The sequence below is a fragment of the Diorhabda sublineata genome, chromosome 2 (assembly GCF_026230105.1).
Source record: "Diorhabda sublineata isolate icDioSubl1.1 chromosome 2, icDioSubl1.1, whole genome shotgun sequence".
NCBI lineage: Eukaryota > Metazoa > Arthropoda > Insecta > Coleoptera > Chrysomelidae > Diorhabda > Diorhabda sublineata.
Window position 1 is genome coordinate 21,959,295 of NC_079475.1, and position 19,213 is coordinate 21,978,507.

Consider the following 19,213-nt stretch of genomic DNA (forward strand, 5'->3'; position numbering starts at 1 on the left):
TTTTATTTAACAACTAATTAACTTTATTTATTTACATCGTTATCCACAGATTCTCTTTTATACATATAAACATTCAGAAAAGAGGAAATTTCACGATTTGTAACAAGGTAATTTCGGAACGGAAACACTACACAAAATCCTACATCAATTTCAATAAATGGTAACTTTTAAGTACAGATAACTTAACTAGTGTGATACCAAATCTTTAATGTAGCAGCTTTACAGTCTTCCGTGAATTTCGTTAATCTCTGAAAATAAATATTTGCATGAAAAAATTCTAAACTCTTGAAAAAAGCCAACCATTAATTTCACAAGTTGTGGAATAAAAAATTAATGAACCAAATTTACATTATTGTGGTTCTCAATAACTGTCCCAAACTAGATTTATCAAGTTTGAACTATTTAAACTTGATTTTATTTTATCGTAACGTTTATAATGATTACAATTACTTTAATACAATTGCAACTAGTTGGTTGACAAGTCAAATTAGGAATGAAAAATTATCTTTCAAATTTAAAATATAAGGTATTCGAAAATATTTTGTGGAACAGAAATATCTCATAATACTTCAACTTCAAATAGAAAAAAGACCAATTAACACAGAGGAAGATATGAACGAGTGCTAAGACAAAATCAGAAAGACGCTGCTAAGGAGGCGTAGGCACAAACATAGTCGTAACCAACAACAAAAACATACAACTCCATGGCTCCGTGGCAAAACGATAAGTTTTCTTAACGTATAGAAAGTTACAAACACCAGAAGCTTACAACAGTTACTCACTAGTTAGGCAGATAAAAAGCGAGTATTGGGAACAATTCTCGAAAACAACATTGAAACTTGTCACAAAAATTATCACCAACAAAATTAACTGCAAGATTTATTCTATAGAACAAATCAGCATTCCTATGCTTCATTGACCTCACAAAATACTTTAACGATATAAAGTGGAAGAGGTTTTTCACCTATTATAAAATAGAAACATCAAATCCAGACCATCGAAAATATATACTCAGACATTCAAGTTCAGGTTCGCATTAATTTTAAACAAACAAAACCCATACTAGTCAACAGCGATCAAACAAGGAGACTCTATAAGTTACGGAATGGGTGACAGAGAAATCAAAATCCTGTGCTAAGCCGATGACGCCATGATATGTGTCGAAAATAAAGATGATATTCAAAGATTATTGAACTTTAATCTCGACTGAAAAAAAAACATAAGCTTTTACAACATCAAAAAACTCATTGGATACAAAGTAGAACTAGAAAGGTCAAATAATACAACAGAATAAAATAAAAGTACCTTGGTTAATATAACTTAGAAAAGGATGTAAGAAGACAAGTAGCTAGAGAAATAAGGTCGCGGAATGTCTTCAGAACGTAGTATGACGGAATAAACATCTAAGACAAGAAACAAAGGTACGAATTTACAAAGCGAGAATCAGACCTATAATAACCTATACATCAGAAACAAGACCAGATACATAAAAAACGAAACAACTCTTGGAGACCACAGAAATGAAAATTCCCAGGCGGCTCTCGGGAAAAACACTATTAGACCGAGAAAGGAACGAAAACCTCGGACAATCATGTGACATAGATAACATAACGAGTGGGTATCACGGAGTAAAAATCAACCAACATATCAGTCAAATGACAGACGATAGACTGTTAGAAATTGCAAGGAATAAATCTCCAATTGGAATACGGTGTAGAAGTCGACAACAAAAGAGGTGGGGTGATAATCTAGAGCCAGGATGAGGAAAGATGTTGAAAAAGGAACGGGCGTTAGGCCTATTATGAAAGAAAAAAGATGTCAAATAATCTTATAAACTAATTTGCCTCTCTCAAATAAACAGTGTCTAAATCTATACAGAGATAATCTCGTATCGCTAACTTTTCAGTTTGATTCTTTAAAATGCATAGTTGTTTCAAAGTCGTGTTGATAAATCACCACAAAAAAATATTTGGAGATAACTTTGGGTGAGCAGGACAACTGTCTGGCTCAGACCAAATCTCCTCAAAATTCAAATTAGAAGTTGCAAAACTAAAAAATATTTATTTCCTGTTAAAGTTCCATTGAATTAAAAGCAGCATATGATGTAGCCCTCTAATATTCCCATCTAAACCTTAATGTTAACACGATATTGAGTGCATACCATACAAGAATAATTAGGACTTTTCTTTTTCTTACTGAAAAAGTAAGTTTACAATGAATCAAATATGTAGTCAACCATAAACAATTTATTTTTTAAATAGTTGAAATAGTTGTTTGATTTTCCATGGTAATTTCACATAATTTGATATTGTTCTCAGGAATTATTTCTCAGTATGTTTGTATATAATTGCAAAAGTACCTATTTTGTTTTGAAATATTCTGATATTCTTGTTTGATTACTTTTTCATGAGCAGTTCAAGCATTTATTTCTTGATTTTGGCGAATTTCATTGATTGCATACTAATAGGACAAATTAATATTTTTGCATTTGTGACCATCTGAAATACAATCACATTTTCAAAACATTCAATTATCAGCCTAATAGTAAATTGTTTAGCAACTGTCCTATCCATATAAAACCCCAATTCTACATTATTTTGTTTTTCATGTATCTTTTTTATAATTATAATAGCTCAACTTATTGTGCAAATGCAAATAAATGAGCAACAAAAGCAAGCCATACACCCATAAACAAATCCTCACTCATATATTTCTACTCCTTCTGGCAAAGTGGAGTGTTAATACAGTAGAAATTTTGAGTTTATAATGTTTTTATCGTGACTTTCTATTGAATGTTACATTGATAATACCTTGCATAACAATTTTACACTAAGATTTCTTGTTCCACTAAATATTTTCCAATACTGTAATTAGGTATGAAACAACAAAAACCCTATTAAAAAATGAGACAAATAAATCATATTAATATAGTTCAATTAAATTCTTAACAAATAATTTAAAATGAAATTTGTACATCAAATTTGGATAGATTGTAATTGGAACATAATTGTATATATTTTAAGATTTATTCTCTTTTCATTTCAAAAGTAATTGTTAGACAAACACCTTAAAAAATTCTGTCAGTTAAGATCCTTTTGATTTAATTCATTTTTTCCACCTCTAATAATTGAAGTTGCAGATGAAGAGCTCTATATTTTTGATACATATTTGAAAAGATTCTCCTTATTTTTACTCACAATCATCCACTTTTTTCTATATTAGAACTTTTCTTAATCACTTAAAAACGTCCAGATTTTATTACCATTTACCTGTTCAGAACATTTCATCCTAAGTTCGATCTGGTGCAGCTGTATGCATAATTCTAGGTTTTGTCCCAGTATTAGGTGCCCCTAATGCTGTATGTACAACTATAGACGGTTGACCAGGAGATGAAGGATGTAATTCATGTGTAGCCCCTGGTGAAAGTGTAGCTATAGCGGCTAATAAGTCATGGTTAATAATAGGCTCTCCTTCTACACGTGGTTCCCAATCTAATGGTGGTGATGCTGGTGGTGAGATAAGAAATTGTTTGTAAGGAGCTGGTGGTTGTAAATTAGGATTTTTTACAGGCGTAACTGGCTGAGCAAAATAACAAGTGATCACTGATTCATTAATTTTATATTGATGCAATTCGATTCTTGCACTAGCAGCCGCAAATGGAGTTTTAAAATTGACACGGAGTCTTCGAAAACTTCGCAACCATTGAAAGGTTACGTTGGGATCATATTTTTTGAATAAATCTTCTAAATCTCTCTTCTTATCTGAAACAAAAGTGGTGGTTGAAGTGCATACTAAAATATTTACTACTATTTTGCCACTATATATAATTGGAGTAACATATTATTGTCTGAGTTGACACAAAAAGCAAATTAATACTTTGGAGTATTCTAAACTGTTCTGAACATGTTTGAAGAACCTATAAAAATAATCAAATATGGTTTAAAAGTTATAATTTAGAAAAAAATATTTTAAGTAGAACTGGATATATATATTTTTTAGATACACAAATGGCTATCAAAGTGTTTTACAAAATATGATTCATATTGTAATTTTATGTATTTTATTCTTTATTTCAGAGTAATTGGATACTTTTTAATACATGAGCTGATAACTATTAACGAGGTTAACTTAACAAAGAAATTATTTGTTCACTAACTTACCAGGAGTGATGAAAACTGAATCATGTATATTTGTAACAATAAGAGAAGAAGGCAGATCTTCAAATTCATCATCAGAATGTTGTTCTGGACTATCAATTTCTGCTTCACTTATTAAATTGGGATGTACATTTGGAAGACCATCCTGATCATTGATGATAATGTCTTCATCACTCAATTCACCGTTGCTACATTCAGCCATTATTTTTATTGGTGGAATGCTACTATAACGCAAGATAAATTGAATTTTTACAATTACATATACATTGCTTGACTACTGAAAATTAAAAAGCGCATCTAAAATATTGCATACTATTTCTACTAGGTCCCACCTCTGTTTGTTTCTAAAATAATATCAAAACAAAAATGAATGTTCTTTCAAGGGAAAACAACTACTTTCTTGGCTATATGCTGCTTTGAATATTTGATTCTGATATAATTTCTTTCTTTTGATATAATTTCTCATTCAGTATTTAATCAAGCTGTAAACTACTGATGGCTATTTTCTATACATTACAGATGGTATTTTACCCATTAACTTTTCTTTCAATTACATTCCACTTCTGGATCTAGCTTTACCATTAAATACAAAATAAATTTTTGTTATGCATTTTTTCCACTTTTATTTGTGATCTCCCTATGTTCTGATATGACAAGATCTCTTTCATATATCTATTCTCTTTGTTTAATTTTACTTCTCTATATCTACATCAACTTCTATATATCTATTTTTCATTGCTGTTATTTGTACCTGGGCTCATTTTCCAAATATTTACTCTGTATCTTTGACAAAAAACTACTTTTTAAGCGAATAAACTCATTGTTACTGGTTTCAATTTTCTTCTTATTTTGTATCCCAGAGCTATTTATTCTTATCAAATTTGTCTTCTATATATTATCTTCATGTATGTTTTGGGATTTTAGATACTATATTTATCTAAGTAATGATTTTTCGTTGAAAATCGTTCTCTTTTAATGTATTGGTATTATATGATTACTTTGGTAGTTTTTATCCTTTATAATTTTACATATTTCATATTCCTTTCCATTATTTTTTTATATTATAGCTCCTCTCATTTATTTTTTGCGAATATCTTATTATCAATTGATTACAGTAAGACAAGTTGAAATGATTCAAAATTTAGGCACTATATAGTGGTAAGTACCCTTTGAAATTAATATATTCAATAACCAAGATTGCATGATAAACACAAAGTAAAATAAGTATGCCTTTGACAATTATACTTATTAATTTTAAAAAATCTGAACAAGTTGAATTATTCATCAATAGCAATAAACTCCAATATTTACATTCATAATTACGTATTATGTATGAGTAAACGTAAAATATATTTTAAGGGATTATTTGAAATTGATATTGCTCAGTAGATAAATAAATATATGTGCAGAAATGTATGATGTAAAATAATAGATACCTTTTAAAGAACTTAATAGACTATATGAGTTCTTTTAGTCCTCTACTAATCAATTCGGCGATTTCAAATCCAATTTCAATTACAAACACAACAAAAACACCTGCAATCCCAACTCTGCCGATATACCAAATGTCAAATGGTCATGTATTACTGACATTAAAACAACTGGATTGCGCTTCTAGAAGAAATTATAGTTCAATCAAAGAGTGTGTGAGTCCAGTATTCAATCTATGTAATTATATTTCTATGAATATTACAAAAGGATATAGCTGTTGCCAACATGTCAAACTATGAACATCGTTTTTTAATAACTATTATAAAAGTGTAATTCATATATTATAAATGTTTAAAGAAGCTGATTATGAGTTAATATATATTTGTTTTCATGTTACAGCTAAGTATGTATTTGTTATGGTCTGGAGTACATATATAGTTGGTGCAACTGGTACCATTCCATCTGTCAAAATAAAAAATTTAAAATATCTAAATTTTTTGTGGTTATGTTTATGTTGTAAAATATGTTGATGTGTTATAAGTTATTTTTCTCCTATCTAGTGAAATAAATATTGGTTGTTTTTTCGAGGTGCAGTAACTATTCCGATTAAGTTTTAAAAATTGGCAATTAAGTTTGTTTATTTAACCGTCATGGCTTTTAATTTTGGAAATACGTCTCAGTCAACTTTTGGTGGTGCACCAAAATGTAAGTATTACAAAGTATATTGTTTATAATTTGTAAAGATATTCATCATTTACGTTTTATATATATTTTAAAATTTTTCACCACAATTAATATATTTATGTTGAGCTTGTAATTACAATGCTTTATAAACAGTGATTTATTTGAATATATTCCATACCTTGCTTCTTTTTTGCAAACATTTATTTATTATTTCGATTTTTTATCACTAGAGGCCTTTTCATTTTATACCAACCCTTATATAAGAATTATCGTTTTATGTTTCTAATTATTATCAAAATATTTGAAACTATTTTCCAAATAGTTTGTTGTTTGTCCTATGGCTAGAGCATCATAATTTACTACAACCTCAGATAATGTTACTTTCTTCTGTTTTGGTGCTTTTGATTTTAGTTTTGATTGAGTATGTGCTTAAAAGTAATTTGATACTTGGTGGGATAATCTTTGTTCATATGTTATAGGTTAATATATTGTTTTTTGTTAGATTGTACATAATATTTACTTATTTTTTAAACATATTTTATTGTTCAGCTTTTTGGGAAACAGCAGGTTTGCTGTATTAACTAAACCCATACTTACAGAGGATATAAAGTGATAAGAATTAAAGTTTTAAAATTTCAATAACTAGGTTGTTTTTGTATGCCATTTAACTTTGATTTTATGTAAAGTGACATCAATAAAATTGATTATATTCTATTCAGTTTTAGTTATTAATTGAAATTTATATAATTGAATTATTCACTTTTGTTTTTTAATTGGATTTTTAGTATATGAGTTGGAAAAGGAAGGATTATATTAACAATAATTTTTTTTAAATCTTACTTTACTAATTGCGATCTAAAACTTATTGATGTTATTATAGTCAGCCATCAGCTTACTTATATTGTTGAAAATCAGAGTAAGCTGAAGTAAGTCTTTGCTTTATGGTTTAAATTTATGTGTGTCTTCTATTTAGCTTCATATTTTCTTCAATTTATCTTTCACAATAGTATTTAAAATCTAATGGAATAACTGTATGAATGAAAATTTTTGAATTTGTCTTTAAAATTAAATGTATTTTATTTTTGGTTAGTAAGGTGAAGGGAGTATTTTAAACAATTAGTGGAAGAGTTACTTCAGGTATATGCAATCTTGGTAGCCCATACAGTTTATGGTGTATTGTATAATGAATTGTGAACAATTTTTTATTAAGATGGTAAAATAATTATTTGTTCTTTTCATGGCCAAATCTTTATTTATCAATAAAATGAAGGTCGAGATTGTAGATATAAACCTCATTATATAACAACTTCCACAATTTGATATAATTTTCAACTTACTTCCTATAATCGGATGTTTGTGGTACTCTTTCAAAGATTATTTTTTTTAAATAATAGGAAATGTGGTTCACTTGGCTGTTTTCACTATAACAATAATTTATTATGTTGGTGGATCTCTCAAATGATTATAGAAAACATATCTACCTGATACGGAAAAAATAATTACCTATAATCAATTATTTGAAAATATTTCAAATACATTGGTCAACACAAGTTCACTTCTTGTATATGAAATTAAACGTCCATGGCTTAGTTTGCAGTTGACTCTTAACAAAATAATATAAAGACATCAATATATTAATACAAATATACCTTGATGAAAGTATGTGAAGTTTACAACATATTATATTTGGCTTTATTAGTGTTGTCATTACTCAATACATTGATCTTCATATAAATGGGTAAAAGATCACTTAAGCAATTAATAACATCCTAATCTAGCATGCATGATACTATTAGTTTCTTTGTAAGATGGTTCAAGTTGGAAATTTCCTAGAAAATTTATTGAAAAACTAGTTTTTATGTAACTTCCTGTAATACTCAGTTAAAATATGTTATTTACTTTTTTTGGATAACCATGTTTGTTTCCTTATACACATAAGTTTGCACTATCTGTATGCTGGAAACTACCGAGCAAAATATTTTCACTTTCATGTCTCCTTTAACATTGCTTGAATAGTTTTCAAAATAAGCTACTGCATTAATATATTGATGAGAATTTTGTTTTACTTTTTATGCAATATTAAAAATAAGAGTATGGATACAATAAGTTTCATTTTTATTGTGGAAGCTATTATTGATTAAAATAAATTTTTGTTTCTCAAATCCTTATCTCTTATCAATATATCACAATAATATTTACAGAGAAATGCTAAACAGTTTACAATGTTGAAGGTCAGTATGTTATGAAAAGATGCTCTTCTCTTCGCTTCTCTTCTCTCTTCTTTAAATGTGTTCAATTGTGAAGTAGATAGGATACAGTTATGTTTGCAATAATACATAGGATAAATGATTTTCACTCCCATAATGTGTCATAATTTTATCGATTTCATGCCATGTGGGCTTGTTGACATACAACATTGACAAGTCGCCACATAAAAAAATCTGATGATACTAAATCACATAGGAGATTAATTAGTATTAGCAAAAGAGTTAATTACTAGGAAATGTCTCATACAGCAATTGAATTCTGTCACGCACTGCCTTACTAAAACCATTATATAAATATTAACCTACTTAGAAAAGAAGAACACTAATGCTTCTATTTACTTGGTTCATATCACACAAATAAGAATAGAGTGCGTAGGAACTGTCTAGTTTTAGTGGAAAGGACAGGAGCTGGATACTCATTTTTTTATATAAAAATCATATATTACATACTACAGTTTATACAAAATACTAACTATAATTGTTAAAATAATGTTTTAAAAATTAGTAATAGTGCAATAGAATTGTACAATTCTACATTTCCATTATTGCAAATTTACATTTACAAAAGAATCAAGACACTTTTTAGTCAAACAATTAAATCACCTTTACTAAAATCTGACAATTCCGAAACTTGATATGATCTTCTAAAATGTTTTTTCCTTTTGATGTGAAGGAAAAATATTATTATTGATGTTAGTATTATAAGTGTAATAACAAATCCTGCTATCACATAAAATATCCATTCATTAGAATCGAAATAAGTTTTATCCATTGCTACTTCAGATATATTTGTGGACAGAGTAGTTACATTGTCATGTGTTGAATTGATCATATCAGTTCTGTCATTATTAATTGTATTTGTTATATCAATATCGCCAAATCGAGATGCTATAGATAGATGATTTTTTAGATTAGACTCCATAATTCCAGAATGTTCTTGTGAAGACAGGTTAAATTTTGATATTTCTGGGATATTCAAAATGTTAGGAGTGGAACCAATTGAATTTTGTGAAGATTCTGTTTTTGTATTCATGTTTTCAAAATATTTGGTTGATGACGCAATATTTTTGTTGAAGCTGTGTAATACCTTAAGTTTTTTTGAAAACAAATTCGAAATATTCGATGATAGATCTACTGAATTATTACTTGTAAAAATATTGATATTTTTATCCATTTCAGTTACAGGAATTGTAAATTTCTTCTCATAATTTTGTTCATAATCTTTTATAATATTGTCGGAACGAATTATATCAGACAATTTTCTTATCATAGGTTGTACAGTTTGTGTAATTACAGAAGTGACACTTGAATTTGGTTTTATGTTTACAGATGTTTCATTTATAATGTTAGCAGATTCAATAGAATAATCTTGGATTAAATTAGTTACATTTTTTATTGTACGATAAACTGTTTCTGTAACTAAACTTGTAGTACTTTTATTTGATGTTACATCTACATATTGTTCAATTAAATTAGTTAAAGATTCGGTAAGATCTTGATCTTTATTAATATTGTCTGAAAGTACTGTATCAGACAAATGTTGTACAGTTTTTCTAATTACAGAAGTAACATTAGAAATTTCATTTATAATGTTAGTAGATTCAATAGAATAATCTTTAATCACATTTTCTGGTATTAAATTAGTTGTTACATTTTCTATTGTATGATGAATTGCGTCTGTAACCACGTCTGTAGCATTTTTATTCGATGTTACCTCTATAGACTGTTCAATTAAATGAGTTACAGTTTCAGTAAGATCATGATTTTCAGTAATTATGTTTGATAGAACTGTATCAGACAAACTTTGAGCTGTTTCTGTATTTACTGAAGCAACATTAGTAATGTGTGTTATATTTACAGATGACTGTTCTATGAGATTATCAGATACAATAAAATAATCTTTGATTACATTTTCTGATAACAAATCTGTTACATTATCCATGATAAGAGGGTTAGTTGTTGTAACAATAGAAGAAACGTTGTTATTTAATGTGTTACCTGTAGGTTTTTCAATGAAAGGAGTAGTTAGATATATATTTATATTGTCCGAAAAGGTGTTGTTTAACCCACTTCTTAATTTGGTAGATTCATCAAAATAATCCAGAATAACATCATCAGGTAAGGAACTAGTTATATTTTCAACTATTTGTTGTACTGAACCGCTATCCGGATTTATTTCTGAAAAAGTTTGAACATCTTCCCAAATATTTTGATCGTTAGTTGTTTCAATTAAATTTTCCACTGAAGATGAGATGTTGTTATTGTAAAAAATGGTACTAGTATCGGTATAGGAATAAACTTCTTCCACAATATTATTCCTCTCCGTGCTTACGTTTGTATTTAAATTTATTGCTTGATACTCCTCAATATCTTCTGAAGGATATTCATCCGGATTAATATCCTGAAATAACAAATTATAACTTAGCAGAAAACTATGGAATTTAGTCTCATGCACCACTCTCAATTATTCCCCGTGTACGATATTTTCAGTAGATGTGAAAAGAATAGGAAAAAAATTATTAGAAATTTCTATTTCCAAAATTAAAAGAATCTTGGGTCTTTTTTCGCATTATTATCAAAAAATAAAAGTAGGTTTTTATTAATAATTCACTTACCACATCCCCGAATGACATTGTAACTAATTTTTCACACATATGTGTGTATAAAAACACTTCTATTCATCCAAATTGGTCACAAAAATCACTACATTACATCCGCATGCAAATGTTTCTAATGCTTTGTTGTTTATAAAATATTTTTCCGTTAAAACCGTAGCATTAGGTATTTATCTTTGATAAGTTTTGTTTGCCCCAGTTAATTGTGGTTTCTTATAATCAGGAGTGTATCTGTCTGACTGAAAAACCAAAGAATAGAACCTGTATACCTTAATTTTTTTCATTACAACATACTTTCGGAAATATGAAGGCGTTTCCATATAGAACTTTAATAAAACATAAGATAACAACAAGGTTAATGGATTTTTCCAATCGATTTTAGATGTGAAGTTATTAGGAGAACCTTGATACTGAAAGGTGTTATTAAAGTATGTACATTTAATGCGATAACTCCTTGCGGCTGGAAACTCTTTTTCAGGAAGTGATATTCAGCATTGAAGTATATACAACTGGTTTTGAGATGGGGAAGAAAATTAATTTTAAATTTGGCGCAAGCAGTTTTTTTAAACGGATTTCGAATAAAAAAACGATGGAAAAGTTGAGAATACCCTATAAAAAATTAATGTTAATTAAATTATCTTTATATATGAAAATGCGAATTGAAAGTTGCAGCAATAATATTTATTCAAAAAAAAAAACAAAACAAAACTAATGTGAAAGTGAAAGTTTATAGTTTATTCATGAATGTGTCAAAGTGATAAATCTTCGCAATCCTTGCAAAACCTATTCGTATTGAACCATCCAAGTTATATTTATATGAATATTAATTTGATTCTTTTTCTATGTGGTTCACGTAGTTTTTCTACGTATCATAACGAGTTGAGGATTTTTGATTTTCTCAAGAACTTTAAAATTAAATTATTACGAAAGTCAGGGACAAGAGCTGAGAATAAAATAAATGTTTTGACAATATTTGAATTGAGTAATTTGAAAGTCATTGATTATTTCTCTTTTGGCTTATTTTCTGCAAACAACGGGTTATGCTACATTTTTATTTTAAGATTGAATATGAATGTTGAACATATAATAAGTATAAACAAACTGAAACGTAAACAAATTTTCAAATCATAATTGACTCGTTGATTTAGTATACGAGAATGGTCCTAGAAGTATCTGGCCCAACAAAGAAAACACAAAAATTTTGTAAAAAAATATATGCATACACTTTTCCCAGCGACGTTCACTTCTTCATTGTTGGAAAATCTTTGACCACCGAGCTGATGCATTATCTTGATGAAACACTATTCTTAGCCAAATGCGGCCATTTTTGCTTGATTTTTTAACTCAAACGTTGTAATAAGTTCGCATAAAACTCGCCGTTGATAGTTTTCCCTTTTTCAAGATAGTTAATGAAAATTATCCCGAAAAAACCGACGCCGTGACCTTGCTTGCAGATGGAACGGTCTTTGTCTTCTTTGGAGCCGGTTTTCCCTTTTCAGTCCATTGTTTTGATTGTTCTTGTGTTTCGGATGTGAAGTGATGGACCTACGTTCCATCCATGGTTATGAAACTGCGCATAAATTCAGCTTTATTTCTGTGAGACATCGCCAAACACACGATGGAAACATTTTTACGTCGCAGTTTTTGTTCCATTGTGAGCATCGCGATACCCATCTTGCGCTCAGCTTTCTCATGTGCAAATTTTTAGTTAATATGCGATGTACACCACATTTTGAAATGCCTAATATGTCTTCTAGCACGTACACTTTCATTCGACGATCATCCAGTACCGTTTTGTGGATTTTCTTAAACATTTCTGGAGTCGTCACCTCATTTGGTCAAACACTGCGAAGTATGTATGCATCTATATATGGATTTGGGGTCTCGAATACACTGCGATCCAAAGGATCTATTGTGCCTTTTTTGATGCGATACTGGAGAACCCTGTGCTCACACCTGATCCATTAATCCCACTCCTATTAAAAAGTCTGTAATGTGAGATGGCTTCAATTGCCAGAGATCTTCGTTCTCTATTTCATACGCCCGTATTGGAGCTTAGAGCTCTAATGGCTGCTCGACTATCGGACAGAATGATGATCTCTTGTTTGCGATAATTCCTATTTAGATTGAACCGAACACATTTTTCAATTGCATAAATTTCTGCTTGAAAAATACTTGGTGCGTTACACAGATTTCTATAGTGTACACTCCTATTCCAGTTACATCTGCTGTTTTTGATCCATCCGTATACCATTTTATGGCATTTCTGCTCATTTTTTGTATGGTGTTTTTATCCTACTTGCTTTTACAATTTATTATTGAGGTTAAGTCTGTCTCGAAGCTAAACTTTTTTTTCTTTGATGATTCCGTCTCTGAAGTGATGTTTTCTCTGCCACGTTTTCCAGAACTAGATGCAGAGATGGGACATTTAGAATCACTTCTAGTGGAGCTGCTGGGTAAGATTTCATTGCCCTAGTTGCACATAAGCAAGCCAGTATCCACCTTAGGATCTTTGGGTTACAACTCCAATTCTCCCCTGCAAAGTTTCTGCACACCATCAGGACTTTTGTGGCTTTGGTGATCTCTTTTTCATGTTTGTTCCAGAGAAGGTTATTGTCTAGTGTGAGTCCCAGATATTTCACCTATGTTTTCCACTCGATTACTTTCCCGTCTATCTTGATGAGCTTGAGATTAAGTTTTTTCTTCCTAGTGAAGGAAATTAAGTAGGCCTTGTTCGAATTGACGTTTAGCCCCACCTATCGCCACCACCTTTTTGTATATTTGAGTCCTCTTTGAACTATGTCACAGTATTCTCAAAGCATCCTTTTGCGTAGATGACTATGTCGTCTGCATATCCTTCACACTGAGGATATGCCGAGCGTTCATCTACTAGTGGGGACACTACTTCCCCTTGTGGGCATCTCCTGTTTGCAGTGACTGAAATGGTGACTTGCCCTACTTTCGTTTCGTAGTAGTTGTGCCATCCAACTGGAGGTTGTCCTATTTACTCCTCTCGCATCTAATGTTCTTTTAACAGCGTCGTGTGGAGTATTGTCAAAGGCGCCTTCTATGTCTAAGAAGGCATATACCACGTCAAAGCGTTCTGAATTCCAGTTGTCAATTGTACCAATGCAGTCTCTGTGGATTTTCCGGTTTTGTATGCAAATTGACATGGATGGAGAGGTTTCCACTTCAGAATATTTATTCTAATATAATTACCAACAGCTTTTTTCATCGTTTTTACTTTACTCTGTTAAAGAGGTTACGTGCTTCGGTTCATAACTTGGACAAATGATCATTCCATCAGGGAGCATCGCTACCTTTTTTGCTTTTTTGTATGGGGCAACTCGATTGTAAAAAAGTAAGTGGGTTCTAACAGACACTGTATAATTTTTTATAAATTTACAAAAACCTTTTTCTTTTACTCACTCCCCAAAGATTATACTTCAGAAAATTTCATAAAAATTGAGAAAATCATTCATAATTACTAATTTATTTGTTCATTATTTACTTCCTGAATAGGATTTCGTTAATTTTACTGATTTATTTTCACTGTTCAAATTTCTTCTAAAAGGTAAAGGGATCGATGCAAAAAGTTATCAATGTCTGTGGATCAACTTGAAGGTACCAACATGGCTGTAGTTAACAGACAAGACCAACAATGATTTCGCAAATTAAAGCTACGTTATTGGTAACAATGCCATGGATTGTATATTTTTACGTACAATACTCATTGTCGAGATTTTTTAAGTTTGCAATGAACATTGCAGTAATTTGGCGTCAAATAATAATAGTGAACCGAATATTGAAAGGAAATGTCACAATTTAACTCCAGATGACAAATTAGAAATGTATATGAAGAACTTCGAGCTAGAGAACATAATATGAATTTTTGTAAGGTAGTTAGTTTTGTATTAAAAAGAAAGTACCAGCTATAAAGAACTTTGTTTTCTTTCTTGAATATAATGAAAATCTTCCCTAAATATAAGGACAAGGTATGTTACGTACTTGTGTGTGATGGACTTCAGGTATTTGAAGGGAAAGAGGAAAACTACCCTTATTTCAAAAGAGGAAATCCTTCTATGTCGGAGAATTAAACCAACAGCAGTTCAACTTTTGGTGTTGAAACACCATCTCGAGTCACCGTGTTTCACTGGTTTTCCGTATTCAATCGTGGTCGCACATCGCTACATGATGAATTACGTAAGGGGCGTTCAAAATCAGCTGTTGTGCCAGAAAACATCGATGCTGTGCGTAAACTGATTTTGCAAGACAGGCTACAGCTACAAAGTCCCGTAACAAAATAGCGCGGTGTGCTTGCTTGATGGCATATACCTGGTCTGATGTAGAGAAAAATGCGTGTACCTATATACAAAGATACACGAGGGGGTTTATAACAGCGCCGAGTGTATACTCAGGTATATACATAGCAGTCAAAGTATTAAACAAATTATTATTTTTATTAATGCTATCTTTATTTAAAAAGATACGTAAAAGGTAGTCGAAACTGTGACAAAATTAGTTGTATGGAATAAATGTATTTCCAGAAAAAAAAGTATAAAAAATTTCCTTAATTATTTCTTATATGTAAAATAGCAACAATAACAAAACGCTTCTAAGCACGTTATTGATTGTATTTATGATACAATATTATGTCTATTAAATGATAATAATTCATAATAAATTAACTATAAAACAGATAAACTCGGTAATAGAGTAGAACTCTCATTAAATTGTATTTTCAAACTAAAATACATTTTGTCATTTACCATCATTTTTTCAATCAACGCTTATCTGTTGAATTTGTGATACTTCATATTCGGGACACCGTTTCCTTTGTTTCATATTATAAAAAAAGGTTACACCTACAGCAAATATAACCAAGATTCCAATAAGAACCCCAATTATAACATAATAAATCCAACAGGTGTCATCAGTTGTATGATAAATTCCATCAGTAGATGTACCATTAACATTATCCAATATACTCTTAGTAGTAGACATTTCATCTGTAAATACATTAAAACTATTGGAAACGGCCTCCGAAGTCGTTGTTATCATTTTTGTCAAATTTAAATTATTATCAGTCACAAGATCCGTCGAAGACGTTTGTGAAACTGTGAAAATTTCACTATAATTGGATGTGACGAGCATACTCGTTTCCGTTGTAACCGTGTTACTTATATCTTCGGTTGAAAAGGAATTTGAAGTTACGTTTAACGAAATTGTTGATTTGTCTTGTAATTCCGTAACCAAACTATTTTGGGTAGTGGTTAGAGCGTCTCTAATGCTAGTGTATATGCTCGATAAAGTTTCTGTTGTACTTGGTAAAATTTCTTCAATAGTTTCACTTGTTTTCATTGCCCTGTCTACATCTACGAAAGAATTTTGTGTCGTTGCTGATTCAGCTTGAATAAAAACAAATGGATGTTGGGAAGTGATTGAATTGCTCTCCGTAGGTAGTTCAGATTGGAATAGACCAGTTTGGTCTGGTATGTTGAATTGTTTCTGTTGAGGCCACTGTGATATTAACTAGAACAAAATAAATAAACATACTTGAATAATATAAACAACCTTATAGACGATTTCGGAATAATAATGTAGTACTGAAAATTGGACAACGTGTTAATAGGTTCCCTTTCTCCGGTTAATTTTGTTAAATTTGTTTTGTCTCCGGTTACTAATGTACCTAGAGCCCCGTTCCATTTCAGCTATTAAAAACTGGCAAATTGTTTCGTTTTGAGCACTTTATATTTTCTATAAACATTTTAGATACTTTTACAAAACCAAATGTAATCAGAAAAGCTTGAATATTAAACATACATAAAAGTTACCATTGCGTAACATCCCCTTTATTTTTAATAACAGCTGTAATTATTTGAGACATTGTGTTTATCAAATTCTGGCAGTAATCGGGAGTAAAATCATCCCAAATTTCTTGTAGTCTTTCTTTTAATTCCATGACAGTTCTAGCTAGATTTGCACGCAACTGCTTTTTCATTTCATGCCAAAGTGTTTCTATTGGTGATAAATCTGGACTACTTGAAACCCAAAAGTGGAATATTGTTATCTGAGAACCATTTTAAGGCCTTTTTTGAATTATGGCATGCTGCTCCATCTTGCAGAAAAATAAAGACTTTCCCAGTGCTTAAAGTTACTTCTTTTGTTGGCAAAAATGATACTTCTAAAATATCCAGGTACTTTTCAGTTCCGTTTATGAAATGCAGTTTTCACACTCCTCTTGTCGATATCGAGCTCCACACCATCACATATGCCGGAAATTTTGCTTTCCGCTTCAAACAATCTGGATGAAAAGCTTCATTTTTTTGTCGAATAACTCTACTTCGATCGTCACACACGCAAACTTCAAAACGAGACTCCAATGTTCAAAATTCCAATTTTTATGCTCTTTGGCTTATTTAAGTCTATTTTTCTTTTGGATTCGAGTCAATAATGGCTTTTCCTTGGCCTATGTAAAGAAAATTTAAATTTATAAATGACATGTGAAACCCGCCTACCCACTGCATTACTCCAAAGTACACTTAGTTGACCATAGTTAGCACGTCTGTTGTGTCGAATTATTCTTTTAAACGCTCGTTTATATTTTTTTGACAATTTCTTACGTACCGGCGTTTAGGGACAATCGAACCATTCGCTTTATACAAGCGAACTATATTTCGAACACTGTATTTGTTTACAACTCTCGCGATTTTTGAGCTCTTTTTCCATTTTTGAATAAGTTTATTATGATTAATCGAATTTTTTCATCAATAACTTTTCCTCTACTCATTTTAAAAATGACTTACACAGCCTACTTTATTATTTGCATTTTTTAGACCCAATGAAACTTTGAGAACAAGACCTATCTATTTCCATCATATTAAATATCATTCAAAATATTTGACAATTTTCATCCAAAATCTATTTTAGACGTAAAACTAAAAGCTTAAAACATTTTACTAACAGCTACTTTTTGGCATTTTAAAATAAAGTTTAATAATTTCGAATTTTTCTAAGTGGGCCAACTGAAATGGGACGGGGCTCGTATATGCTTACACTATACGCCGTATATGCCAAAAAAATTTGTTAGTGAATTTTAACATTCCTTTTATGTTATCCATTTTAGTTTTTACGACTAAAAATAATGTCAAAGTAACATTATTTAAGAAAAATTAAATTGTGTATTCACCTCCCTAGTTAGATTACATCTACTGTGGAATTGTTCACGAACAATTGAGCTATCAAAACCATTTTAGTTTTGAAATATCATTTGGCAACAGGTTCATATGTATATATATTTAATATATATATATATATATATATATATATATATATATATATATATATATATATATATATGATTTATTTTACAAAAAATCGTTAAAATTAAAGAAAAATTAAATATATTTATTCTATAACTGATTTCATTTGAAGGTCACAAGCAATAACATTTTTGGGTACGTGCCATGGAGCCATTCTGATTGAAATATTTCTATAATTGCCATGTTTGAATTGGATGCAGTGTCCCATAGTTGTATATCGTAACTCTAGATGGGTTTCAGTGTGATTTTTTAACAGCTTGTTGATTAATAGGTTGGATCTTTCCAATCTACCTATTCACCGGTACAGTTTACTGAATTTTTGACCATATTGCGATCTCTTTGTTAGTCGTTTTCTTCCAGAAGTATGCTCACCCCATTTGGGTCATTCTCTTTCAAGTTAATTATATATTGCTATTAATAATATATTAAAAATTATGAAAAACCTAAATTGAAGCATCTGGCTAAATCCTTGAAAACAAGTAATTTCGGTTCGGTGTGATATTCAGTCTACATGTAAATTAATATAAGAATACGATTGTCATTTTCTAATCTCTCATGTCCGCAACCCCTGGAAATGCCAACATTGTCACACGAAGCTCACAATAAAACATATTCTATCTTAACGAGACACCATACATTTTCTATAAAATCGAGAAAAAAAGATGTTTTGAATTGCTCAAATCAAATCAAAATAGTGATCCTGAACGAAGAACAATCGTTATTTAAATCAATTGTAT

General features: G+C 30.3%; 4 protein-coding genes across 5 annotated transcripts in view; 1 reads left to right on the forward strand and 3 right to left on the reverse strand.

Annotated features, from left to right (window-relative positions):
* On the reverse strand, positions 1 to 5,836 carry LOC130453122 (protein sarah). 2 transcript variants are annotated; one of them, XM_056792727.1, is made up of 4 exons: positions 5,594 to 5,836; positions 4,161 to 4,381; positions 3,270 to 3,761; positions 1 to 248 (listed from the first exon to the last, which is right to left on the reverse strand). In XM_056792727.1, the coding sequence occupies exons 2-3, from the start codon at positions 4,357 to 4,359 to the stop codon at positions 3,289 to 3,291; spliced, it is 672 nt and encodes a 223-aa protein (XP_056648705.1). In that variant the 5' UTR covers positions 4,360 to 4,381; positions 5,594 to 5,836; the 3' UTR covers positions 1 to 248; positions 3,270 to 3,288. The 2 variants fall into 2 exon arrangements, with proteins under 2 accessions (XP_056648705.1, XP_056648706.1); XM_056792728.1 differs by having other exon boundaries at positions 4,161 to 4,378; positions 5,594 to 5,800.
* The window catches only part of LOC130453119 (nucleoporin p54), a 25,045-nt gene continuing 11,627 nt past the window's right edge, over positions 5,796 to 19,213 (forward strand). The window contains exon 1 of the mRNA XM_056792723.1: positions 5,796 to 6,293. Within this exon, the coding sequence (XP_056648701.1) occupies positions 6,239 to 6,293 (55 nt within the window). The 5' untranslated portion in view covers positions 5,796 to 6,238. The remainder of the gene's footprint in view (positions 6,294 to 19,213) is intronic.
* LOC130453120 (probable serine/threonine-protein kinase ndrD) lies at positions 8,307 to 11,454 on the reverse strand. The gene is made up of 2 exons (XM_056792724.1): positions 11,155 to 11,454; positions 8,307 to 10,940 (listed from the first exon to the last, which is right to left on the reverse strand). Exons 1-2 carry the CDS (start codon positions 11,191 to 11,193, stop codon positions 9,126 to 9,128), a joined length of 1,854 nt encoding a protein of 617 aa, XP_056648702.1. The 5' UTR covers positions 11,194 to 11,454; the 3' UTR covers positions 8,307 to 9,125.
* The window catches only part of LOC130453121 (uncharacterized), a 4,094-nt gene continuing 371 nt past the window's right edge, over positions 15,491 to 19,213 (reverse strand). The window contains exon 2 of the mRNA XM_056792725.1: positions 15,491 to 16,686. Coding sequence (XP_056648703.1) covers positions 15,934 to 16,686 — 753 coding nt within the window. The 3' untranslated portion in view covers positions 15,491 to 15,933. The remainder of the gene's footprint in view (positions 16,687 to 19,213) is intronic.